The 26,742-nt window shown below is 51.3% G+C and overlaps 1 protein-coding gene across 1 annotated transcript; it reads right to left on the reverse strand.

Annotated features, from left to right (window-relative positions):
- Positions 1–12,929: 12,929 nt before the first annotated feature.
- LOC144173434 (DNA-directed RNA polymerase III subunit RPC1-like) lies at positions 12,930–25,029 on the reverse strand. The gene is made up of 5 exons (XM_077701861.1): positions 23,656–25,029; positions 20,954–21,253; positions 17,722–18,004; positions 15,451–16,955; positions 12,930–13,968 (listed from the first exon to the last, which is right to left on the reverse strand). The coding sequence occupies exons 1-5, from the start codon at positions 24,784–24,786 to the stop codon at positions 13,024–13,026; spliced, it is 4,164 nt and encodes a 1,387-aa protein (XP_077557987.1). The 5' UTR covers positions 24,787–25,029; the 3' UTR covers positions 12,930–13,023.
- Between the last annotated feature and the right edge of the window lie 1,713 nt (positions 25,030–26,742).

Genomic DNA, 26,742 nt, shown 5'->3' on the forward strand with positions numbered 1-26,742 from the left:
ATTTTACCGTCCTGAATGCATCCTAATCCACGTTATTCCACCATAATTCATCTTAATATACCTTAGTCCCGCAGTAATCCACGTTAATTCCACATTAATTTATCTTAATTAATCTTAATCCACTTTACCCACCATTGTTATCAATCACTGATCAATCACGACGTTTGGTTATCATCAGTCATCTCTATGCACGGCTGGCGTGCTTTGGTTCGTTTTTGCTTTGTTCATTTCGGTTTTTGCGTCATTCGTGTCGACGCCGGGGTCATTCGAGGTCCACCTTCCATACGAGCTCTCGCCTAAATAAAACAAAAAAATGCAGGGCTAGACTTGTAAGCAGGCATACAATGAGCAACGTTCAGAGCGCTCGCCTTGCGACGACCATCGCACCGGCCACCTGGGACCATCCTAAACTCCCGTGCCAACAACGAAGTATGTGTGGAGCTCTCCGCCACAAGCCGGGAAGGACTCTTCGGGCCGTAATGCGCGCCACGCGAGGGAGGGTGCCTCGCATGGACGAAAGAAGAGCTTGCCCGGCAACTCGCGAGAAATTCTCGAGCGCAATTACTGTGTAGATCTTGAGCTACACACGCGGATGAAAGTGATCTTACGCCTGTAAGGCTACTTGCTTACTTTGCGCGATATTAAGTTATTTCAGCCGCGGCGTTGACATTTCGGATCAAATAAGACAAAACAGATGTTGTACAATACCGTTAAAACAGCATTTATTCCGTCTAGAGAAATTAAATCACTTGAAGACAGCTGGAGTGGAAACATGGACGCTGCCTAAGCGAGCTCATCGGCGTGCTCTGAACAGGTCTCGTGAAAATGTTGACGTTGCACCGGCCAATGTTTTCGAGATCTCATTCCTCGACGGCTAGTGCATCTTACGCGTCACCCGGGAAAACATGGAAGGCACCGTCGCCGCCGCCACCATCGGCAAGACACAGCAGGGGGTCCCAGTTGGTAAAGAGCGCCAGGGGTTCCGGAGAGAACGTTGCGATGACGGGCATCGGTGCATAGCCCGGCAGATCGCAGCTTGGCAGGGCAGCCAGTTCGACCGGCGACAGCAGCGGCACGAGCGGAAGATCTGGGTGGAAGGCGACGTACGGGGTCACCACTGGCGCGTCGACATCAAATGGAGACAGCGCGAGAATGGCGGTGGATCTTCCCAGCACGTCGTCCAAGGAACACTGGAACGCCTCGATGTAGTGCGGCTTCTTTTCTGCCATGTAGCGGCCGTGACAGTGAAGGGAAGCCCACAAGGCTGAAGACTCGGAGTCCATCTGGATGAACGCCTCACCGGTTGGCTTCCCATAGACGTCGTAGATCACGTGGAGGCCGTGGTAGCGGACGGCGAACGCGTATCTGCCCAGGATCTTGGCGATGGTTCCGACGTCAGCGTCGCGGGGGAGCCCTTGAAGATAAACGCAGTCTTTGGGTGCGCAGAGCGGAGGTGGCGTCATCGGAAGCAGTGCCATGCCAGGGTCCATGGCGAGGGTTTGGCTCTCGTTCGAACGTGCGGTTTCCTTGGCGGCGATGCCAGCTCCTTCCCGTGGTCCTCTAGCACTCGCTATGGCCGTGTGCGCCCCCTATCGGCTGGGCCGTTCTGGAGCGCACGTGGTTCACGTGACGCTGTACCGAGAAGAGCGGCTCGTGCATGCGAGTGCGTCTGTTGCTGAAGTTCGATCTGCGCCGCACCACAAGCCCCAGGACCGGAGCAAATTAATGCGGGGGGAAAAAAAGAAAAGAAGAGAAAAGAGAACACAGAGAAGGGATCAGCGCTCCTTCGAGCGTCTCTCCTCGCATGGAAGGGACGCTTAACTGACACATTTTCTGCAATTTTAGAGAAGCTGTCATGTCGTAGGTTCTCCCCAAAACTGGGTGCGTCTGTCGGGTGGCGTCGACGAAGCATCATACGCGCTTGCTCCAGAGCTATATATAATGTAAAATGCTCTGTAGCTCTCGATGTAATGTTGCTATTTTGAAAAAAAAGAAGTATGCTTAAATTGGACGCTAAGACGACTCTATCGTTACGCTGAGGTTCAAGTACCTGTCATAATTAGTTAAGTCACGGTGAAGTTGTAAAAGTTCTGTCAATATATGGCCGTATACGGAGGCAGTATGGACCGGTCACGGAAAACGGCTGCAGCTAACTCTTTTTTATGGAAATATATACCAAGAAGGAAATAATATGGAAATTTAGAATTAATTCCAAACAAGTTATCTGTAGTAAGTCACTATACTTAACTCAGAATAGTTATCCACGAATGCAACTTCTCTGGTCTTCTGGCTTCACAGTAGTAAAATGGGATGAATTTTTTAAAAGACGATACGCTTGCTCGGGTTAGGTAAATGCAAAAATTTTGGTTTTGATGTCTGTCTGTCGGTTTCCCTAGCGTCACTAAATAAAGGCGTAGCTTATTTAGTGACGCTAGGTTTCCCTAATGAGAAATAAAAGTTCGTGGTGGGTCTGGCCGCTTGTGGGTGACAGTCTCGCGGACAGTTTGCGTGTCGCTGGTGACGTCTATCAAAGCTATCTAATTAACGAGGTTGTCTATAAATCTTGGGAGCTGTCGCGAAACCTGTCTTCTCCTACATTCTCGGGTCGACCGCCAAGCCTACCGTCTGCCGGGTGCCTTCCCTCATCGACGTTCGACGACTCGGCGTGGCCAGCATTACGCCGCGGTGAATAATGCTGCCGCTGCACAATACCCCTTTTGGAGACCTCGGGGCCCCTCAAGCACCGACGTTCAGTTAGCGGACATTCAGTTATCAAGGCGACGTTCAGCGGAGGGGCTGACAAAAGCATCGTTCGGCGCCCCCCTTTCAGCGGCAGGCATCGTCGTCATGCCCTTTGTGGCGTGTCTGACGATGCTGTACGTGCCGTCTTCAACGAGCCACCCGACGAGAACATCAAAAGGACAAATGGGGCTTCAACCCTAGGCCTCACCGGAGCAAACCGGACAGCCACCTGTGCGAGAGAAAAACATACCCGCTCTGTGCGAGTGTGTGGGCGTTAATTCCAGCGCCATGAATTTTCTGATTGGTGCGGTCCTGACAGCAAGTGAGAGAAAGGGTCGAGATGTAAATACTGAGATCGAGATGTAAATACTTTTACATAAAGATTTCTTCTCCTTCAACTTCGTCCTCATGATTGCCCCGGCACGGCACGGTCCACTTCGACCACGCTACTACTCCGGTTCGCAACAGAGCAGAACAAACCTTCGTGTATGGTGCTTATAGATTATGAAGAGGCATTTAGCTCAGCGCCCACTGTTGCAGTGCTCGACGCGATAAGAAAAGTGATCGTGGAGTACACTAGCCTTATAGACATGTTCCAGGGTATTTAAACTATGGATGCACGATAAGTTTGCTATAAAGAAAGGTTTCAGACAGAGGGACACTGCCTCTCCAGAATTATTCAGCGCCTGTCATATGTTGACGAGGTGTTTCAGGCGCTTAGTTGAAATCATGGCTGCGAATAAATGGGAAAATCTCGTGCGACCTGACCATTTGCGGATGACATCATTTTGTTCTGGCATCCTGCTTAGCCAGACCCTTCAGAAATCACCAAAAATATGCTTCAACAGTTGTTCTCGGGACATTTCTAGTATTAAAAAAAGTGAGTGAGTGAGTGAGTGAATAAACTTTACGTAGATGAGCTTCAGGCCCTGAAGGTTGGGCGCCCGGCCGGTGGGGGGTCTCCTCTAGTCCGGGAAGCCCTGGTCGGCGCGGGCTGCCCTGGCCCTCTCCACCAGGCTACGCTGGAGTGAGAGGTCGGTGCTGGCCAGCTGGGCCGCCCACTGCTCGTACGTTGGGTGAGGATAGAGCGCAAGGGATAGTGTTTTTGACACTCCCATACCATGCGGTACACGGCGCCAGGTAGGGGACAGAAATTACAGGTAGCGCAGTAGAGGGTGGGGTACATGACATGGAGGATAGTAGGGTGAGGATAGGAGTTTGAAGTCGGCGAAAGGTAGTCCCCTCGCCTCTGGATAAATGTGGTGGCGCGTGCTGTCGTCGTTCGTGGCGATAATGGGCCAGCAAAAATCTCGGAAGTTACGTTTAACAGGAGCACGGCGGGACGCGTCCTCAGCGTAGGGAACCAAATAACTGAGAAGTCCTTTTACCTACCTAGTCTGCAGAACTCACACAGTCTCATGTACCCACAGAGCAAGCATATCCCATAGTAGTTTATTGCCCAACACTTCCTCCGGGATGCTCCCTTTAGCAGAAGTCCCGAAAGTTCTCACTCAATGTGGCCAACATAGCACTTAGTGCATGTATACTTGCTGATACTGGAGGAGGCTGAGTCAGAGACTGTGCAGAGAATGCCACCGACTGCGTCGATGTCCGCCTGTGATGCGAAAACCAGTGACAGAATGCAAACCTGCAGTCTACAACCCCTTTCTGTAGAATCCAAAATGGACACCGACACCTTCCCGCATAAGCACCTTCGACTGCCGAGTCAAGATAAAGAAGCACTGGTGGGTATTGTCTTCAGAAACGTTATTGTTTACATTCCAAAACACAAGGAGGACTGGTTCCTGGCTTTTGTCGCCACGGAAGGTAAGGTTGTGCCCTTGCCATTTTCGCAGCCATAACTTGCCACCAAAGGCAAGGCTATTGCCCCGCCACTATCACGGTTATAACTAGCTGCGAAAGGTACTCATTCTCAAACGTAAGGCTATACTATTTCGAGTTTTATCATCATAACTCTGCGCCGAAGGTAAGGATAACCCTTGCCATTATCACAGCCATAACTCGATGCCATGGGTTAGGCTATAACCTTGCCTAGAGTCACTAAATAAGGTTATAGTGACACTAACCTTGCCATTTCCATCGACATGACTGGAAGCCAAATGTGAGGCTATACATTTGCCATTTTCGCAGCCATAACTCGCCGTTTAAAGTAAGGCTATAATCCGGTAATTTTCATTGACATAACTCTCCGCCAAAGGTAGGGCTACACCTTTGCCACTTTCACAGCCATAACTCGCCTCCGTTGGCAAGGCTATAGCTCCGCCACTATAACATCCAAAACTCCCCGCCATAGGTAACGCTATAGCCCTGCCCCTATCACTGCCATAATTCGCCACCGAAGATAAGGCCATACCCTTGCCAACTTCACAGCATAACTCGCCGCCAAGGCAAGGCTATTATCACAGCTAGTGAAGGTAAGGTTGTACCCAGTGGCGTAGCCAGAAATATTTTTCGGGGGTGTTATACCCCGATGGAAAAAAAAAAAATTAAAAGACAGCCTGCACCCAAACAGTGGGGATCTTCGATTCAATAAAATTGACAGTTGGGCTAGTTGGTTTTGATTCATCGTAAGTAGCGCTTGAAACGGGACACAGAAGAGAAGACACCGCCGTCGTGTGTGTCTTCTCTTCTGTGTCCCGTTTCAAGCGCTACTCACGAGGGATCTTCGATTTACAGTCTCTGACTCGCCGCGGATAGTGCGCGGGTAGTCCGAGGATTCCCCGAAGTCATATGGGTACATGGGAAAATCGAATGCCGGACTGCTTCTCGGGGAGTCCGCGGTGAGTCCGAGACGGTAAATCGAAGAGCCCCGCTATCTTATTTTCGTTTGTTATCTTATTCTCGTTTTTACTTTTATATTTAGACATGGCAGGTATGAAAAGCATGGGCGGAAAAACAGCCGAAAGAAGGCAGGATGCGCCGCTTCAAGATTTCGGGGGGTGTTCTGACACCGACCCCCCTGTAACCTTGCCTTTTTCTGAACCATAACTCGCTGCCAAAGGCCAGGCTAGCCCTACCACTATCACGGCGGTAAGTCGCTGCCCAAAGTAAGGATATATACTATACCTTTGCCATTATTACAGCCACAACTCGCCGCCAAAGGTAAGGCAATAGCCTTACCTTTGGTGGCGAGTTCCGCAGCACTTCCGCAGCACTTACATTTCCGCAGCACTTAATCGCTTCCCAAGGCAAGGTTGTAGCCATGCCACTCTCACGACCATAAGGTAAGGCTATACACCCGTGCTATTTCCATCGCCATATCATCATCAGCCTACTCAGGTCCACTGCAAGACGAAGGCTTCTCCCATTGACCTATAGAACCGCTCCTGTCCTGCGCTGTTCGAGTCCGCTGTTTACCCCAGAATTTCTTGAAGCCGATTTCTATCCCATTGTGCCATTTTTTTTTATTTAATGCATGGGATATTTAGGCACACTCACGATCACACATAACGACTAAAAGACAATACAAAAGCTGGCAGAAATCGAAGGAGAAGGACAAAGTCCAACTGCGTTTTGCGTCCTCCAGAAGTCAGGCAAGTAGACACACGCATCCAAAAGATTCAACCAGACCGGTGGACCATTCTGCGCCGAATAAACGCTCCTCACCAACGCAGCCAGTTCACGAAAAATGGACGCAGTTGGCATGGGGTGTTCCGCATGCCGGTCAGTCATGCGGCACTGGCACAAGCTGTACGAACCCGCCGCGGTGGCTCAGTGGTTAAGGCGTTGCGCTGCTGAGCACGAGGTCGTGGGCTCGATTCCCGGCCACGGCGGCCGCTTTTCTGATGGAGGCGAAAAGCAAAAACGCTCGTGTGTACGAGGTTTCGGCGCACGTTGAAGATCCCCAGGTGGTCAAAACTAAACCTGAGCCCTCCACCATGGCGCGCCTCATCTTCTGCGTTACGTCGACGCGTTAAACCCCCACAATCAATCAATCAACAAGCTGTACGAACACAGCACTACAATTACGTCATAAGGTGCCTGGTTACCATCATAAAAAGGCAATAACCGAATGGTGTAAGGAGTAATTTCAATGCCCTTCTTGAGAGGCCGCTGCAAAACACGTCCTAGAAGAACACTGCGTCACGGCACAACACAAAACAATGATCAGTTTTTCTTTGGTTGATTGCATAGGCGACAATTGTCCGGCCAAGGAATAGACACTCTCTTTTCACGCAGCCATGTCTTAACTGGGAGTGTGAAAAGAACGAGGCTTAAAAAAACGTTTTTGCATTTGGTGGAACACACATACTCATTACACGTTTTAAAACATTGCTTTTCTGGTGGCCTAAGTAAGGCTGGAGATAACTAGGCACCGGGAATATACTTTCATTTAAAGTACTCGTAATAGTATTTCTTGATATACTGAACAGATATTCCAAGGAAAATAGCGCGGTAAGAACGTTAAAAGGTTCCACAACCTCCTTGAGGAATCCCCACGTAGGCTTCATGTAATTTCACCCGCACATATAAGCAAAAAAGGCAAATGGAAACTTACGCGCTGCTTATTCATAAAAGTGGGTGATCATCGAATTTGTAGAAGAAAACACGAGACACAAGTTGGTGCACAAACAAATGCATGAGCCCGAAACCCCCAGCCTTTAAAGGAAGAAACAAGTTGTCCCTGCGCATATGTTGCCACTGTTGAACACCCCACACAAATGCAGCAAACACTCCATGTAGAGCCTTAACTTTTGATCACGCAAAGTGACATACTTGAAGCACAATAAATGAGCACGTGAAAACCCAGAGAGGTATCGCCGTTTCCATGGCTGCGATGCGCGCTTGACTTGCGTAAGTGCTGACGACCAATGAGGCCCTGTGTTCCGTATTTGATGCAAATGCATGCCTAGGGACTCAAGTGGGGCACTATTCCAAATAATACCAATGAATCTGGATGGTTTCGTTCCCCATTGTCCGATCCAAAATCCTTTATAGTCTTATCCATGTTAACATCCGCTCCAGACACACCAGAGAATTGCATAGTCACTGTAAGGGCTTCCTGGACACTCCTTTTGTCAGCGCAAAAAATACGCCATATCTTCAGCAGATTAAGCAAGCACCTTAACGTCGCTCGATTGTAAGCAAAAACCTTTCACTCTTTGACCCAGCTGAATGCTGAGGCAAAGAGGCTCGAGGGACAATGCGAACAGCGAGGTTGAAACGACGCAGTTTGAGTTTTGGACGTTGTCTTTGACTCGGGCTGCATTGGAGAAAGCTTCGCGTTTTGATTTGGGGTTTAACGAGCCGAAACTACACACGTTATACAACGCGGCGTAGTGGAGAGCTACGGATTAATTTTGACCGCCTGGGTATATTTAACGTGCGCCAAAATCTCGAACCCACGGGCGTTTTTGCCTTTCGCCTCCATCAGACAAGCGGCCGCCGCGGCCGGGAATTGAACCCGCGTCCTTAGGCTCACCAGCACAGAGCCTATAGACACGGAGAAACCGCGGCGGGTGCTTCGTGTTTTAACCAATTCTCTTGAGGAAGGTGCTCTTTCTCCCTAGTGCAGTATCAGCACCATTGTTCTTGCTTCTGGGTTTTGATCACGTGTGCAGTTCGCACTCGAGAAGCTCCACTTTTAGCTGCGGAGCCAGAGAGAGAGAGAGAGAAAGACTTTATTTATAGCCAGCAGGGAGTGGGAGGTCGGGATGCGCAGAGCCTCCACATCCCACCCACGTTCACGACGTCTTCGGGACTAGGCCCCGCCGGCGTCGGCGTGAGCGGTGCGCGAAAGGTACTCGGGAGTTCGTCCCTTTCCCCCCCGTCTGCGACTCGCTCCGCTTCTGCCTGGCGAGAGCAGCCTCGAGCTGCTGGACGGCTAGAGTTTGTGCGGCCAGGTCCGTCGAATATACGGCACTCGTTACGGTGTCCGGCAGCCGGCCGTAGAGGTCGGCAGCTTCCACGGGGTGCACTGCACAGTCCCACAGGATGTGGGCCAGAGTTGCGCGATGTTGCCCGCACACACTACACACGTCACTGGCGTACACGTCCGGGCACACGTGACGCGCGAGCGCCGGCGTGATCACTGACTGTGTTTGTAGTTGGCGTAGTAGCACTGCCTGCTGTCGTGTTAGTTCCGGGTGGGGCGCCGGAGCGGTGCGCCGGCCGAGCCGGTACCACTCCAGCACCTCCCCGTACGTGAGGAGGGGCTCCGGGTCCCACTCCACGTCGTCGTTGTCGTCTTCGTCGTCGTCTTGTACAAGCCGTAAGTTCACCGTTGCAGGAAAACATACGCGGTCGTGAGCGCGTGCCTCACCTAGAAGTGGCTGCAGCCATTCATGCATTCGTATCCGAGACCAGGTGCCTGCCCTGCTGGCTTTGATTCTTGCATGTACTTTTTCCGGCCCAAAAAGCTCATCTCTCCATTTCAAACTACTTTCAACTTTCAACCAATTCTATATTTTCATAATGCTCTCTTTCTGCGTATAAATCGCTAGGTTCATAATTTTCTGGTGTTTTAAGCGGGCGCATTAGCCTTCCTCATGCCCGATTCCTGCCAATCCCCCGTGTGGGTATGCCGCAAGTCACCAGGAACAACAACAACGACGACGGCCGAGTCCTCGGCTCGCGCAGTGGCTTTACCACGCATGTAATGCTTGGCATGAGGAACGCGACGATATCGATGCATATGGCAATGGTTGCTACAAGCACAGTGCAAAGCACAACGCAACATGTAATTAAACAAGTCAACTTGAAGTTTATTCATCAAATGTAAACGGTTTCAAAGAAATTTTACAGAGAAGGGTCCCGAAGTCAGCGACTGCACTTGGACCCTGGATGGTGAACTTCACGAAAAAGGTTACAGAAGCAGCAGTGGAAGCGAAAACAAGTACAATCAAAACATTAGTGAAGGAAACAAATATGCAAAAACATGTAGTGCATGGTTTCCATATAGAGTATACTAAAACCTTAAAAGAAGCTATATAAAACAGAAGCTAGAAAAGCTATGTCCATAAAAAAGGCATTGAAAAAGCAAATGACCATTATACAGAAATACTAACGGTTTACAAAAGACCACAAAAGACTACTTACTGCGCAAGCAAATGACGAAAGTAAAACCAACAAAACGAAGAAATCGGGAAACATATCATGTTAGAAGATTTTTCAGAGATTTTTTAAAAGCTGTATTAGAAAGTGATGACTTAATATTAAGTGGTAGGCGGTTCCACAGATTAATGACGGCAAAATGAGATGTTTGCTGGTCATTAGTTTTTACTTTGGGTAACAACAACTTGTTATTCAAGGCAAATCTAGTATTGTTATGATTTACAAAAGTGCCCACGTCAAGAAATTCAAAACATAATTGGTTGTTGAGTAGCTTGAGAAAAAAAAATACCTAAATTATAATCGAACAATGCTGTGACAGATAAAACTTAATTTTCGCAAAGTAGAGGTGATGCACTTTAATAGCGAGGGCTGCTAGTAATGATACCGATAGCTTGATTTTGAATGTGCTGAATGAATGATAGTTGGGTGTGATATGTGTTACCCCAAGCAGTGATTCCATAGTTGATATGACTGTGCATGAAAGTGAAGAAAAGTGATAACAAAGCCTTAGTTGGAAAGAACGGTCGTGCCTTGAGCAATGCCCGGATGCCAAATGCCATTTTTTTGCGATATGGTCGACGTGAGAAGTGAACTTATTGTTCGTGTCAAGAATTATACCAAGAAATTGGACGTAGTCGCATGATACAATAGGATTAGAGCCAAGTTTTAATTCTGGCAACATACCTAACACTTTCTGGCTGCATCTAAAGATCATAAAGTTAGTCTATTGATTAAATTATTTAAAATTAAAAATAGTCTTAATTATTTCTGCAGCACCACTCAGTCACATCCGTTAAAGCAGCGTTTAATTTATAAGTTAGGGATACTATAGATGTGTCTGATAATGTTATTGTGCCATCGTCAGCATATAAAAGACATTTGTAGGGGCTTAAAAAGTTGGGTAAGCCATTGATATAAATATTAAACAATAAGGGACCAAGAATGGAACCTTGTGGGACACCTTGGTTAGTTTTACAGTCGGAGAACGAGCCAGCTGCAGCAACCACGTATTGCCTTATCGACCAAGTAATTTTTTTAGTACAGTAAGTGCTGGACTGGTTATACCGTATGCTTCGAGTTTCATCAATAAAATTTTGTAATTGATGGTATCGAAAGCTTTTGTGAAGTGAGCCAACATATTTACCACAGTCAATAGATTTTTTTAATAAAATCGGTTAAGGTTAGTAAAGCCAAGCTAGTGGAACTTCCCGCACGAAAACCGAACTGCGAATTATTACGTTAAATGTTCTTAGATAGTTAAGCGTTTAGCAAGCAACTGTTCGATGTTCTTGCTCAAACTGGAAAGGATTAAATTGGTCTATAGTTAACTCCTTGTTACCTCTCTTAAATACTGGAACCAATTCTATATTTTAATTATGCTCTCTTTCTGCGTATAAATCACTATGTCGCTTGCGCGACATTGTGCAAGCTTCGCCATTTGAGCTGGCGGATGTCTACAATACTGAGGAGGACTTTGCGCCCACTACTCGGCGCGAAGACGACGACGACCTCTCCGATGCATATGATTACTAGCACCGCGACTACGCAAATAATGACACTGAATTTTAACTGTCCCGCAATGCACACCTACAACAGCTTGGCCATTCTTCTTGCGAATAGGTTACGTCATTGCTAGTCAGTGACGTACTTGCCTTCCTCCTTTTTTAAGTGCGAATGCACTTCTTAAGCGAGCCTGAAGCGTCCGCCGCCGTCCGCATAGCAACAGCTGCGGGTGCGCGCGCTCCTCGTCTTCCTTGGCAACGGGGGGAGATGGACGCGCGCTGCCTGGCCGCTGACATGGCACATACCCACGTGGGGGATTGGCCAGGAATCTCCTCGTCTTCCTTGGCAACGGGGGGAGATGGGCGCGCGCTGCCTGGCCGCTGACATGGCACATACCCACGTGAAGGATTGGCCAGGAATCGGGCGTGAGAAGGGCTAATGCACCCGCTTAAAGGAGTACTGACACGAAATTTCAAAGCTGAGATCCGCTCTAGCAATCAAGTACAACGACAACACAAATAGGTGTCTGTGAATAAATGCATCTTTCTTTCTTTGTAGTTGTGTGTGTGTGTGTGATCTCTCTTTCGCGAACATTACCGAACCGCGCAAATTCAACTCGTGCATTCGCACTTTCACATTCTTTTTCCGTCGTAGCGCTGTTTTGCTGTTTATTAGATTTACGCAGTGTCTAGAGTGCCGTCCGACGTCGCTCTAGCTGATCGTTGCAGGCATGGCTAGTGTGCCGTCCGACAACATTCCAATATTTAACACTAGGCTAGCACAGCTGGAAGAGAGTGTCGTAGTGTAGAGGATCCGTCTTTTCTTGATCCCAAAGTCGGTGGTTCGAGACCGGCTGTTGCTTCGGTTGTTTTTTTTTTTGTTATTTAATCGAGGTGTAATTTTTATGCCTTAGGTTAGTTTTGGTGTTTTAAATGATTTCTTTGTGCGCGTTAGGTTATCTTATGTTTAGGTTAGGTTGCCTAGCTTTACGTTATCTAAAGTGATGTACTGCCAGACTCTGCAATTTTGCCCCCAAACGCCGGTGGACGTCGATATAGTGGAGTGCTTATAATACCGTCGGACGGCACTCTAGACACGGCCTTGGATTTATCATGCACGTGCAGGCAATGCCTGATCGAAATGACTGTGCAGACGTTTCTTCTATCCCACCCGTAATCTGCACAACGAAATGAAACGGATGCAAACGAAGCATTTCGACTGCCTCTTGGCCATCGCAGCACCACGACCCATACGACTCTACCTGCCCCTTGTGCGACTCCGCCGTACAGAATGTGAATGTGCAGCATCTGCTGTGGACCTGACCCGGACTGCATCAGATCCGATTACGACACCTTCGTGCAACCGGCCTCCACCCTGGCCGCCCTCCAGACCTGCAGCGCTGGGTTCATGGACCATTTCATCGGCACCTTCTGGACTTCATACGAGAAGCAAACTTGTTCGTGTACCTGTGAATTGTGCACCGTTATGCCTTAGGGCAAACTTTCGAATACAAAAAAAAAAAAAAAAATAGCCGCACGTCGTATCGCGTGCTATGGAATTTATTTGGCATGCGCCAAAAAAAGGAAACTAAAGTAAGGGACCATCATTAGGTGGGCAAAAAGGAATATCTGCCATCAGAATTTCACGTACGCAAAAAAGAGAAGAAAATAAGCGACAAACTGACAACCCTACAGTGCCAGTTAGTCACGGTTCGCAGATGTTGAGGTGGAACTCAGCCCTGTCGAACCCCAGCTTCTTCGGAGGCGCCAGTGGCTTCCAGTCGACCTTGTGCCTCAGGTCGAAAAACCCGGTGCCTACGTCCATGGGCACGCCCATGATGATGCTCTCGGTGACGCCCACGATCTCGTCCACCTGGCCGTAGTACGCGGCGTCGAACAGGTGGTCGGCCGTCTTCTCGAAGGAGGCGAGCATGAGCGAGCTCTCGCGCATGCGCACAAGGCCGTCCCGCGTGAAGCCGAGCACCTCTCCGCGGAAGGTCATCTGGTCGGCGAGCAGCACCAGGTGCCGGTGGTCCACGCGGATCCCATGGCTCTGCATGGTGAGGCCGATCTCGCGCACGATGGTGGTCCGGGCAGCCTCGATGCCCAGCGTCCTCTCGGCCTCGCGCACGCTGTTCGTCACGGAACGGTTGCCGTCGACGCCGTACGTGCTCATCACCTCCCGCAGGCCCTCGCCTTCGATGAGGAGCTTGTAGCGGGTCGGGCCCCGTCCCGAGTCGTCGGCGTGGATGACGGCTCGGGGAACAGTTGGGATGCCCGCGATGACGACGCTGGGCAGCTCTTCCATCAGCGTGTGGAGTGCCTCGGACGCGGAAAACTTGGGCGAAAGCACGGGGGCGACGGCGACGACCGCGTTGCCCAGCTTCCGGATGTTCGGGAGTGGAAGGCGCAGCTTCGACTGCGCGATGGAGTTGCCGACGGTTTCTGCTGTGACATTGAGCTTCAGAAGTCGGATGCGATCGAGGTCCAGCTTGACGAGGACGAAGCACTCCCTCGGAAGAAGCACTTCCTCCAGGTACTCGGACACCTCGCCCAGCACGGTCTTCTCGATGCGGGCCTTGACGCGCCTCGCGAACTCCTCGTCCCTGTCGTTCACCAAGTGCGCCGTGATGACCGGCGTACTGATGTTCTGCACGCGGAAGTGGCAACGATAGCACGACAGTCAGTCGCTTGAGCATATTTGGCGAACGGAACTTGAATGTGGCGGCCATTCGATCACACCGTGTGGTCGGCTCCCCAGCCCCTCATCAGTATTGGAGGTCACAACCACGTAACGAAATCGAGCGCGTGTTGTGCACGGCTTACGTACCCCAACATAGCAAAAACCGAACACATACCCGACGAGTTGCTCTTGGGATGACAGCGCACAAGTATTTCACTTGTGTACACACGGAAGTTTAACGACATTCCGTTCGTAAGGTATACATCATAACAAGAACCCTTTCTGCAAATAACAAAAGCCTGACTTGTGTTCAGTAACTCAAAATGTGAATGCGTTTTCGCAGTGCAAAGCGAAAAAACCTACGAAACTTTTCCCGAAAATCACAAACACTTTCGGTTACCAGTGTTTTGCTCAAGGAAAAAGATTTCGTTGATTGATCAAACGTTTATTGAAAAAAGAAAACGGTGTCTATTGAAAAGCGATGTTACGCCTGTTAACAGGGACGCCTGCACTTTGGGAGATGCGTTCCTAATAAGGAAAATCAGGCCCTCGGTGGCAGTCCGGGTCCTAGTCACCAGGTTGCATTACTGAAGGCGTCAGAACTTGTCACCGGGCCACCCATTGCTCATATACGGTGTTGCGGTTGGAGATGAAGTGTTTGGTTTGGGAACGCGCCTATGACATTCGGAGCAATGGGGTTTATCACACACCATACATGTTGCTGAGTAGTGGGTAGGGTGCGTTGCGGGTGGTAAAGAGCCATGAGTATGATAACTTGTAGTAGGTGGAACATGGTTGCTTCCCATCTCGTAAGAGGGATAAGGAAGAGAGGGATAGGGTGGGAGAAGAGCGCAGCGCTCGGGACGCTTACTGCGTCAATGTATCTTTGTACTCTGCTAGAGTCTGCAATCATTTATTGGCATCTTCGCAAATGGCTCAGAGTACTTGAAGGGAGGAAATATGTACGAGGTTAAGAGAAATTTTTGACGAAAAGAATGTTTCCGCGCCGAGAGCGCACAGTAAACGCGCACACAAATTCCCCGTAGGCAAAAAAAAAAAAAAAAAAGGCTCGAATTCACGCTGTGAAGGTGGTTGGAAAGCAAAACTTTAAACCCACAACAATTGTCCAAGCAACGTCACTTGAATTCACACACGTGGCTTTACATGGAGTGAAACCAGAGATTCTGCCAGGCGTAAACGGGAATTCGCGGGGGCGGCGTCCCGAGCGCAGCAGCGTCGGCCACGGCCGGGATAGAGCGGCGGACGCCGCCGCTGTACCCGGCCGTGCGTCGGCGGAAAGAAAACGGGAGAGGAGCGTCTTTCGAAGCGCAAACGGTAGCGTATCTCTAAGCGGCCAGATGCCTTTATTGTCCCGCACGCCACGAACGAACCGGTGGCAGGTAGAGGTAGAAAGCTTTACTTTAAAATGTGTCTTAGCCGAGAACATACCTTGCTTGCGTTCACGATCTCTTTGATTCTTGGCACGCCCTGTGTGATGTTCATGGAGGCCACGCCAGCGAAATGAAACGTCTTCAGGGTCATCTGAGTGGTCGGCTCGCCGATGCTCTGGGCAGTCACTGCTCCGATGGCCGTGCCGGGCTCCAGCAAAGAGCGCATGAACTTTTCTCGGCAGGTGCTGAGAAAATCGCGCAACTGGGTCTCTGTCAGGCGATGGAGCTGCGCCAGCACTGATGAGTCGGGACCCTGAATCGCGCGCTGCTCGTCAACCTTGTCGACGGCTCGTGCGTAGGAGAGCACGTACTGCTCCAGGGAATCGCGAAAGTCCTTGGGCAACTCTTGCATCTTCTCCTCATTAACAGCCTGTTTAGAGACACTGAGAATGCCTTCCATGTCAAGCCGCGCCTCTTCCTTACAAGGACGACGAGCTCGTGCCAGCTCCATGACCCGGTCAAAGTCGACGGGCGTGTCGCCGTTGGCCTCCACGAACGATGGGTCCATGCCATCACCGCCGAAGCAGAACTGGACCACGTCACCGTAGGAGTTGCGCACCGACCCGTCGTAGTGGACGCAGAGGTCCTCGAGAGCTTTCACGAGGCGGCGTTGCATGTAACCCGTCTCGGCGGTTTTTACTGCCGTGTCCACCAGGCCCTCTCGACCGGCCATGGTGTGGAAGAGGAACTCGATCGGGGTGAGACCGGTGTAAAAGCTGTTTTCGACGAAGCCTCTCGCCTGTGGGGAGCGGTCGTTTTTCTCGAAGTGTGGCAACGACCTGTCCTCGAAGTCGTTGGGGACCCGGTGACCACTGATGGCCTGCTGGCCGACACAGGCGATCATCTGGCTGATGTTGATGACGGAACCCTTGGAGCCGCACAGTGCCATGATCAGCGGGCTGTTCGTCTTGTGCAGCTCGCGCAGGCACGCCCTGCCCGCGTGGTCCCGCACCGAGGACAGCTCCTTGAGGCACACCGCCTCCAGCGTCTCCTCTTCGCTGCAGCCGGGATGGGCCTCGAGCTGGCCATTCTCCAGCTGGTCGATGTACTCTTCGCAGCGGCTGTAGCCGGATCTGACCAGATTCTGCTTGGTCCTGAGGAGGGCAGCGCTGGGGGTCACGTCTCCGATGCCGATAGAGAAGCCCTGGTTCTGAATGTACAAGATCGAGAGGCGCACCAGTCTCCACATGGCGTCGGCGGCGTGCCGGCTACCGTAGTCGTGGAGCAAGTTGTAGAATATGTTGTTCTTGGATCCGGAGCCCAGCGTGTCCTTGTCCATCCTCCCGCTAAGCAGCTCGCTGTTGCGGATGAGAACGTAGGCGTCGTTCGCGCACATTTCTTCCCCCGACGTGTACGACTTGCCCTTGGCCCGCAGGCAGGCCAACACATCGGACGAGCGATTCGGCCTCAGGATGAGGCTGAACACCTGCTTTCCCGTCCACAGGCAAAGGGGCTTGCGAACCGCCGGTGGGGGAAGATCTATTCTCATGGCAGTGTCTTTGCCTGCGAGCAGAGCAAATCATTTCGGTGAACTGCACTTGCCCCCAAACACAAAGCAAGTAAGTGGACGTCTCTGTACAATCTTGCTTGTCTCTAAAACGAAACATATTGCTACAGGGAACCTGTTACCAGAAAAATGAGATCGCTCAGTGTCTACAGACCCCGATGCGAAGGGCGCGATTCCCGTAAGTCTGTGTCATTCTCCGGCATTCTTTGCCGAGTACCACCCCTAGCCAGGACCGTGTAACGCCCTGCACTTGCCTGAAAATGCAGCATTCTTGAAAGTAACACATTTAATCGTCAAATTAGCGTAATTGGAGGTAACTGGTGGAACAGAATTTTGGAAAACTAAGAAATACAAAAATACAAAAGATTAAAAAAAAATATACCAACGAAATCGAAAATGTGCATCAAAAACGGGCAAAGACAGGAGCACGCGAGAGATCACGCCACGAACGAAGGGTCGACTGTTCGCAAAGGTGGAGTGAAACGATGCCGGGAGCTTGACACTACGCGCATGCTCACGTGCACTCGGTTTCTTTCCTTTTGCGAGCCCCTCACGTGCGACGTGGCGCAAGCCCATGCGCAAGCCTCGACGACGCCAGGCGCTCCTCAAAAGACGCACGCTCACGTGCGCACGGAATTTCTGTTCATAAACGGCGCAACCAAGGCTGATCCCCGTCCAAAGCTTTAACACCACGGCACCCGAGTCCGGTTGAGCACCGCCCAAACCTTTAAGGCAGAGCTACACTAAAGTGGTAAAGCTCACCGGCGAGCACGCAGGCGGCCAGGTGGCAGGCTTTGGCCCTGTCCAGGAAGACGTCCTTGTTGGTGAGGAGGTAGCCGCCGGTGATAAAGTCCTGTATGGCGGCGATTAGCGGCTCGCCGTTGCCGGGCGACACCAGGTTGGACCGCGTCGACAGGAGCACCATGGCCTCAGCACGGGCCTCCTCCGTCTGCGGGACGTGCAGGTTCATCTCGTCCCCATCGAAGTCCGCGTTGTACGGCGTGCACACGCACTCGTTAAACCGGAAGGTCAGGTGCGGAAGGACCTGTGCAACGACAAGAGTACGCAAGCACTTCTGCAGGGGGCACCTGTGGAGAACCGTACGAATTTACGGAGTTCCAAGTCAACGCCAAAGAACGAACCATGCGAACGTGAGCCTTCATGGAATTAATTCCTGCATTGGGATAATACTTGAGTTAACTGATCAACTGTAACAGTTATACGGCGCAGTAACGTCGCAAGGAGAATTCAGAACAGCAATAATTTTCCTGCGTTCACCTCGACCGCGTTCATTCTTCTCTGCTTTGCAAACCCGGGCGCTAAGCGGTACGAAAAGAAACCGTGCTCAGATCCCGCTATCGCTGGACGCTAGCCCCCACGGTATGCGAAGGTTTTAAAGGCGTAGAGAGAACAGGTCCATAGAAAAGCTGCGGGGAAACAACTGGGATCTGAAGCAGTTCAGCTTGGCAGCATCTCGTGTCAAAAAGGGAACCAGCCGAGTAGAGGAGCTTGTGGGTCCCCTACGAGGTGATGCGCTCTATGCAGAACCTGAAAAGCCCAAGATATGCATTCGCTGGGAAGCTCGTGCAATACCTGAAAAAGGAGGGTTTGTTTACACGCTGATGATTAGGGGCATTATCGACATTGGATATGGGAGCGACAAATCATTCGCGGGAATATTGGCTTTGCCGCAAAGCGCTATAGTCTGCGGCGGATGCCGCACAGGCGTAAGCCGTTCGGAGAGGTGTGGGTGGCGTGTATCTGTATCCAACTTCTCTGTCAAAATTAGCTAATGAACGCCTCTTTGTAATGCGAATTCAAAGCGCAGCTCTTCAGATGTGTCTTGCGCTGATAAGGCATTTTATCGCGACAATACTTGTCTTCGAAGAAACGTGCAACTAAAAGAAACGGAAAGGAAATTAGGAACGGAATGTCGAGGAACCGCAAGTGGAATACCGATTGAATGGACGTATTCCCGCACGCCCCCTCCCCAACTTCGGCGGGGCAAGCGATCGTACTGCGCGTATGCGCCGTGACAGAAGCGGAGCTAATCAAGTTTCAGGATTGGCTTGAAAGGCGCAGCGAAGTCGCTACGTCAGCAGGCTCGGACGCACCCCCTTGAGGCGGCGCTAGCCCGCATCGATGCGCACGTGTAGCGGAGTATGAAACCGGCTCCCGGATGGAATGAGCGCCACGGGGTCTTCCGACGTCATCTGTCAGCCGCTTCAGACGGGCCTGCGGTGATACAGCGCTCTGTTTTCCCGCTCCCAGCCCTACTCCTCCTCTACTGTTAATGCTTCAAAGCAAGCTTGCATCGCTTGCGCATTCTCGCGGTCTTCGGTATTACCATCGTTCATTCTTCGCTGCGCTTCGCGTTCGTTCTTTCACCCCCTTCTCGTCATGCCATAAAATCGTACGCACATACGCTCGGTAACGCCGCCGACGAAACAGATACCAAACACACGAATGGGCGTTCAAGAGCTAAGGTCTTAAATCCGCGGAGGCCATGCCCGCACTCCCATCTTCCCCGCTTTCCTGTCGCGAGCACTGGTGAAGGAGTAACGTTTTTAGACGGCTGTGAGGTTTACTTTGGCTGTTGTGGAGCGCATTGAAAAACGGGATCTTAAAGGAGCACTGACACGAAAGTTTTATGTTACACTTTATTGCTTTTATCGATGCTTAATGGCCTGGCGAACCTGAAACAGCACTTCAAATACTTCAGCGCGCGATAGTTAATTACATTGAACGGCCTGAAAATCGTTTGTTTCAAATTCCCGCGCCTTCATCCCTAACGGCGCATATGACAGACTCCCTGCCTGACCTCACCGCTTTGTGCGGACGTCACCGGCGCCCTCTCGAGAGGGTGTTGCGCCCGCTCGTCGTTCGTGGGGCCGCGCGCATGAAGCTTTTGACGAGCGCTGTCGCGTCACTTCTTTTGGCTCTCCCTGGATGATGTCACGCTGATGTCCATTTGCTGAGTGCCGCTCCGCGCGCTGCTCCGCCGGCGCGATAAATGAGATCCAATTGAACTATGTTCTTCGCGTCGCAGGCCGCTCATATTTCACCCAGGGTATTTGAGTGAAGGAAGCGAACTGTGCAATAATATTAACGCCGAAAATTGGTGTCAGGCTCCTTTAACTTACCGCTTGTCCGGAACTTGGAACAACACGAAGCTTTCAAGCAAAAACTGGCAGAAACATGTTCACCTGAGCAATCCGGTTTACAACGCGGCAAACATCTAGCGAGTTGGACGCGCGCGGGAGCAGCCGCTCCGGCAGCCAAACCGGTTCTCGGAGCGAGAAAAGCGCGCGCAGACGCGTTCTTTCCGCTCACGTCCTTCGCCCTCAAGGAGTACTGACACGAATTTTCGCGTTGCGTTTTGTTGCTGCTATGAGTGCTTACCAGCCTACTAATCATATAATGGCACGCTAGATGGTTATCCCCGCGTAAATCAATTACAGCCTCGTTTATTCATGTTAGTTTTGGCTTTGACGAAACGAAGCCCCGAGGCTGCCACCGTGACAGGAGGGCGCCCATGACGTCACTGTTCTCGTCGCACCTCGGCCGGTCGACATGCGCGTGCCCGGGAACTACGTGATGCACAAGGCGCTGCAGCGCAGCCAGCGCCTTGATCGAGTCACGAAAGTCCTAACGTCGGCATTTTGGGGCAAGGCGCTCAATGCGGCATAAAAATGCCGATTTCGAAGGAGTATCCGTTGTACGCTTTCTATTTATTGCATGCGAATAGTAAATTTGATTTAAAATATGTTATATGAACGCTCACGATTGAAACTTCCTGGGAGATTAGTATTCATCTCAGCTTTCGAATTTCGTGTCAGCACCGCATTACACAATGTAGCCGATTTTCCCCTCGGCTCGAAGCAGTGCCATCGCCAAGATTTGTTCGAATAAAAGCATCTGCACCTTGTATTCCGGAGAGAGCTGAGCAGCGCGCAGGTACGAAGTATATTCACAAGCGGCACGGGCACGACACCTTGGCAAAGTGCGCCATGACGCTGAGCTTGTGCAGGGACGGCTGCCGGTTGAAGAGCACCACGTCGCCGTCGCACAGGTGCCGCTCGACGATGTCGCCCCGCTGGAGGAAGCGCGCCAGCTCGACCCGGTTGCCGAAGCGCAGGCTCTTCCTGGACTCGCTGCCCCGCTTCGTGAGGAAGTTGGCTCCCGGGTGCGTGTCGCTGCCGTTGAGCACCAGCTGCCGGAGCCGCTCCAGGTTGTGCGGAGTCACTCGCTCGGGGTACGTCAGAATCTTGGCCACGTGCCTGGGAACGCCGACCTGCAAGGGACGGTCGAGGGCCCCCTGGTTCACACTCCGGCTTGCGCTCGGAGAGAACCAGTCGCCCGGTTCAACCTGGTGTGCAGCACGCGTTTCTAGGAATTACGGTAATTATACACACATACACGTATCGGACACCCTGTCGCGAAATTCATGTCCCTCCTTGACTGGTTCTTTTTCATTGCTGCTCGCCATTTTTGGGCCTAGAAGAGGCGTGCAGCGTAGCAAACGAGTGCTTTCGCCTCCATTGCCGCACCCGGGTCGGTTGGTGACGCGTTTCGGTGAGAGAGGTAGACGCGTGGTCCGAGGGACTGTGCACGGTGCAGCACGGGGTTTGCGGGGAGAATGGAGTGAGAACTGGCGGAGGCCGGACGGGACGGCCGGGACGCGGCGACGGCCTTGAGGGCTGTGCTGGGGAGGCCGAGCGACGACGGCGGTGAACTCCGGGCCCCCGAAAATTTAGCACGACGAGTGACGCGATGTTTTGTCTTTTGCCGCTGTTTTTTTTTTAACTTCGCCTTCTTCAAAACTTCGGCACCAATGGTGCACAAAAATCGCCTTATTTCGAAGTTCGCCTACATTTCCGCGTCACCACTCTGGTGCTGAGAGTTTCGTTGGTTTCATTTGGTGCTCATCGCGTTCGAGGGTAGGCAGATTTAAGGTGTTCGTGAAGGTAAATGAGTTGTGCGAAACTCCTTAAACCAAAATGACATTAGAGCGAATGGCATTAGATTTTTGCGTGTAGCAGCGAATTAATGGCATTAAAAGTTAAGGCATTAAGCAATTAATGTCATTTTTCGTGTACGTGTGGCACGGGTATAAATCCCTAGGCAGGGTGCTTGTGGTTGTGGAATCTTCTTGGGGGGGTGTCGAAGTCCTTCTGGGGGGTGTTGAGGGGGTGTTAGGGGGGTGTGTATAAATCCCTGAACCCCGGGCCCCCGAAGATCGCCTCAAGGAGGTTAAAGTTCTCCAAAATTGCGTCGCTGATGAGCGGCGCCCCACCACAGACTGCCGACAGCCTCCGTCACCCCGGCGAGACCATCAGCCGGACCGCAGCTAAGATGTTCTCCCCTTCTCCACACCCCTTTGGACTCTTTCTAATCGTGTTCTCTGTCGTACTTCTCTAAGTGGACTGCACGGGCTTCTATATACGCCTCCTTCAGTGCATCGCGGACCTTTGTTAGCAGTTGGGGGAATCCTCCAACCACGCCTATTGTACACTTTACTATCCCCTTCATCTACTGTCGCCTCCTTCTTGAGCTCGTAGCGGCGAGTACCGTTTCTTTAATTGTCATCAATGTACTCTGTTTCGGTTTCTTGGCGGCTCTGACCCCAACGGGGTGTCAGCTGCAGTGCGTTGTTTAGTCGTCATATCCTCTGTGTCGGCCTGTTCTTGATTTCCTGTGTATGTGGAGAAAGTAAATGTGCTTTGTTTTGAAACGGCTATCCCGTGCCTAGTCTCGTGCCTCACGCCCGCTGCCAATCAGGCGTGGACCTATCGCCGGTTAGCAGGTCCGAACCACATCACCGAATTCGCACGTTGGGGAGAGTTGTTTGTCGCTCCTCCCGTCCGAGCCATCGGCCACTAAATTAACTCTCAATTTTGTGACACACCCACTCATAGACATCGCCATCATAATAATTATCATCGTCATGAGATTATCTATACCACTGCAGGACAAAGCCCTCTCCAAGACCCGAATAGAGAGCCCTTGAACAGGGGCATACCACAGAGAATAAAGCGTCATGACCCGTCGGGTACGATGCTCGGCGACCCGCCAGGTCGAGCGCAAACTAGGAATCATGTCAGTTACCTCCGCCATGTCACTGCTGGCTGATTGGGTGTGTCGCTATTCGCCACTTGTCGCGATCATTGTTTCTGCAAATTAAAATTTCCTTCAGCGTAGCTACTGACCATCCACAATTCTATCTTTCTAAAAGACGAATAACTCAATTTAGTTATTAGCTTTCGAAATGAAAGAACTGCCCCATATTAGACACTTCGCTACGAGTCATTGGTGCCATAGTCGAAAGGTAGGATTTAATAACACCACCGAAATATAAATATCTGCCAGTTTTCACGCCCCTGACCCGGACCTCTAAATTTTCCCCTTCGTTTTCGCTAAAACCGGCATTCCAAAAAATATGTTAGAACCTGTTTTCTTGACTCCCAAGGAATTACGTAGTAATGTCCTTGGAAACGACCATCAGTAAGGTTTGGTAAGTTACTGGGTGGTGAGTGCCCCAGACGTTCACTCGCAACGGGACAACCGGTCACTGGTAGATTTGGTGGCCCGAAGCAGAAACGAGGAGGCCTTCACAATCTCTAGGATACAGCAGAAGTAACTCTGCAGATCAGCATTGCGCCCCCTTTCCTTACACGGGGCATGGAGAGCACGCACCTCGTCAATGCGCAGGTTCGGGTCCGGCGAGATGACCGTGCGGCTGCTGAAGTCGACCCTCTTCCCGGACAGGTTTCCCCGGAAGCGGCCTCTCTTCCCTTTCAGCCGCTGGACGAGACCCTGCACGGGCCTGGGCTGCATGCTGGCTGGAAGGCTGGGCAGCTCGCCGTTCAGGTACAGTCCGCAGCTGGCCTGCAGCTCTTCCCAGCGGAGCATGATGATTGGCCACGGGCGGTTCTGTTCCAGCTCCCGCCGGATCTCCCCGTTTCTTTTAATGATCTCGGACAGCATCTGGGTGAGGTCGCCCTCGGCTGACCTCCGGCCCGAGACGTCGAACACCGATGGCCTCACGCAGAGGGGCGGCACGGGCACGCTGGTCAGCAGCAGGCCCTCGGGACGCCCGTTTCCACACTCCATCACCAGCAGCGGCAAGTCTTCGTCGGGAATCCGGCGGAACAGCTCGAGTACGGTGACGGCGTTCAAAACATCGCCGGTCAGTTTCTCCAGGTGGAATTCGAGGTCGGAGTTGTAGATACGCGCCTCGTCGTACTCTTCGAGCAATTCATCGCCCAGACCACCACTGTTGCAGACTGCGGTTCGGTCGTAGTGGAACTTGAAAAACCCGCACTTTCTAACGACGCCGTTGGCGGCGCCGCAGTGGACGCAGTTGGCCTGCTTACGGCAGATGTCGGTGATCCTCTTGTGCAGAGCCTTCTTGTTCATCCCCGTGAGCACCGGGCTGCGCAGGATGTCCAGGCAGCGGGCCCTGTCCCCTGGCGGCAGCAAGACGCGGCCGCACTGCTTGCACACGGTGCGCAGGATGCTGTGGACGGCCTCGAAGTAGCCCGGGTGGAACACGGGCAGCTCCAGCTCCAGTCGGCCGAAGTGGCCCGTGCACTGGTCGTGGTCCAGGCCGCACGTATCGCAGCGGCTGTGCGATGAGGCGGCGCCCATGCGGGTGTCCAGAACGCCGTGCCTGAGTGCCGCGCCGCTTCCCGGCTCGTAGTACTTGTCGGTGACGCACAGGACGTGGCTGAGCCTCTGCACGTTCTCCGGGCTGAGCACGCCGAATCGAAGTCGGTGGACCTTCATCGACGTGTCGCTCTCGCGGAACTGCTCCTTCGCCATCATGGAGGCCGGTGCTGGAAGCAGCAGCAGTAATCCTCAGTCACAGCTCACTAATGTGTCCTAGGCAAGAAGACGGCATCGTCGGTGTGTCGTCATCGACCTTCGTGTGAAAATCAACGGCCGGACCTTCCCGGTACAAGGCTAGAATACTCTACGTGGCACTTGTCCTTGTTCTCCTGTCACCTGCGTTCCTGTCTTAAGGCGGTGACATGCGAGTAATCGTATTCACGCTGGTGAGAATCGGTCTTTCTATCCCTCGGAAAATCCAGGTTAGCGACTCGCGCCGCTGTCGTCTGCTACACTCCGCTTGTGAGGGGTAACCGTGCCTCTGTCAGAAATCGCCCGCTTTGATGCCTTTGTGCATTAACACGCGTATTTCCGGTAATTAAGTTATTTTGCGAGCTTTTGACATGAATAATTTAGAGCTGTATACCGCACAAGTTTGCAGCGCACGAGGAGAGAGAACAGCTTTCTTCAGAGCATCGGTCAGATGATCGTGTGTAACTCATCCTTTCTAGCCTATTTGAGAGGTTCTGTGCTCAGAGCTCCTCGATAAGTATCCAAAGGCGTTGGCTTCCCTAAGGTATTTTTAAGATGCTCTTACGGAGATTAAATAGTCTGTAGGAACGCATGAAGCTGCGGGCCCTTACGCGCGCAACGTACAGCAGGAAATAAAACGGCTGTCTTCTATTTGTTTTGTTGTTGTTGCCTTTTATCAGATGAATGTTTTTGTCGGCGCCCAACGCAATAATTATTCTGCACAGTCACAAACACCTCAATAAAATGTTTGAGGGTGTTTGGGAGGCTCATGACAACGCTCTTGTGGATATTTTCGTCAGACTGTAAGGCATACAGTACCTTCTTCACAAATTGGCGTTCGTTATGGCTGCGTGCAAGAAGGTGCATATCCGCAGCGTGCGTTGTTTATTCACATGCAAATGCAATGAAAAAGTTTTCTACGCCACTGCGAAACGGCGCAGACAACGTTGTCCAGAGAAGGCAGCTTTTGTGCCCCGAATTTCCATCGCAACCATCGTTATCATAACGAACTGTCTCTCAACCCGCACAGTTATGACATGATCACGGTGTTGGGGCTTGATATCCTTGCTGACGAACGCAATAAATAGTATAGGTGCTGGTTTCTAGCACAACAAGAATCGAAACCGATTAATATGTACAAGCAGCTCTTGATTCTTTTCCAAGCCTTTCGGGCACAAAGAAGAAATCCTGCCCTACTCGGGATGGTGTTCTACAAATTGAAGAAAATTTTTCTTACGCTCTTGCCCTGGACTGAGGACCCCGCCCACTAACCACTCCTCCGCTTGTGTGCAGTTTTACTGTAACGCATATATGAATATTGTGGAGATATGGCTGTGGGAAGTGCACCGAAGTGTGCCTCCAGGTCTGAACAAACATAATGTTACTTTATTTTTCCCGCACACGTGAATCGTTTTGCTCAATAAGGCTCCGTACTGGTTAGAAGCCTGGTATAAAACCAGCCCGCGCCCATACACACAGTAAATGATTGCGAACTCATCCTACATTTTTTGCGGCCCATAGTGCATGTGGGCATACTTTGATGCCATGAAAATACTTTCGAGCATTCAGAGAGGTTGCAAAAACTGTTTTACCTTGCATACGATTACCGGAAATCGTAAAGCCTTCCGCCAAAGCCGACAGCCCCGAAGGCCTGATTATTTGTTTTGGTCTGGCATTTTCGCTGTTGTCGGTTCTTATCAGCTGATTCTTCCCTTTGTTCGAGAGATTGGTGGATACAGGAGCTGACGTTTAGCTACGACTCTTCGTGCTCCGCGCAGGACCGGCTTCACAAGGAATGGGGCGATGCCGGCAATGTTGTTCCGGAGCGGTATCAAAAACTATACTTTAAATATTGCCCTGAGGTAGTGTATATGCAATTTTAAGTCTTTTATTATGATAAAAAAGAACTTCCACATAAGC

This window comes from Haemaphysalis longicornis, unplaced genomic scaffold (genome assembly GCF_048455015.1).
Source record: "Haemaphysalis longicornis isolate Haplotype H1 unplaced genomic scaffold, Haemaphysalis longicornis Haplotype H1 scaffold_3, whole genome shotgun sequence".
Classification (NCBI taxonomy): Eukaryota; Metazoa; Arthropoda; class Arachnida; order Ixodida; family Ixodidae; genus Haemaphysalis; species Haemaphysalis longicornis.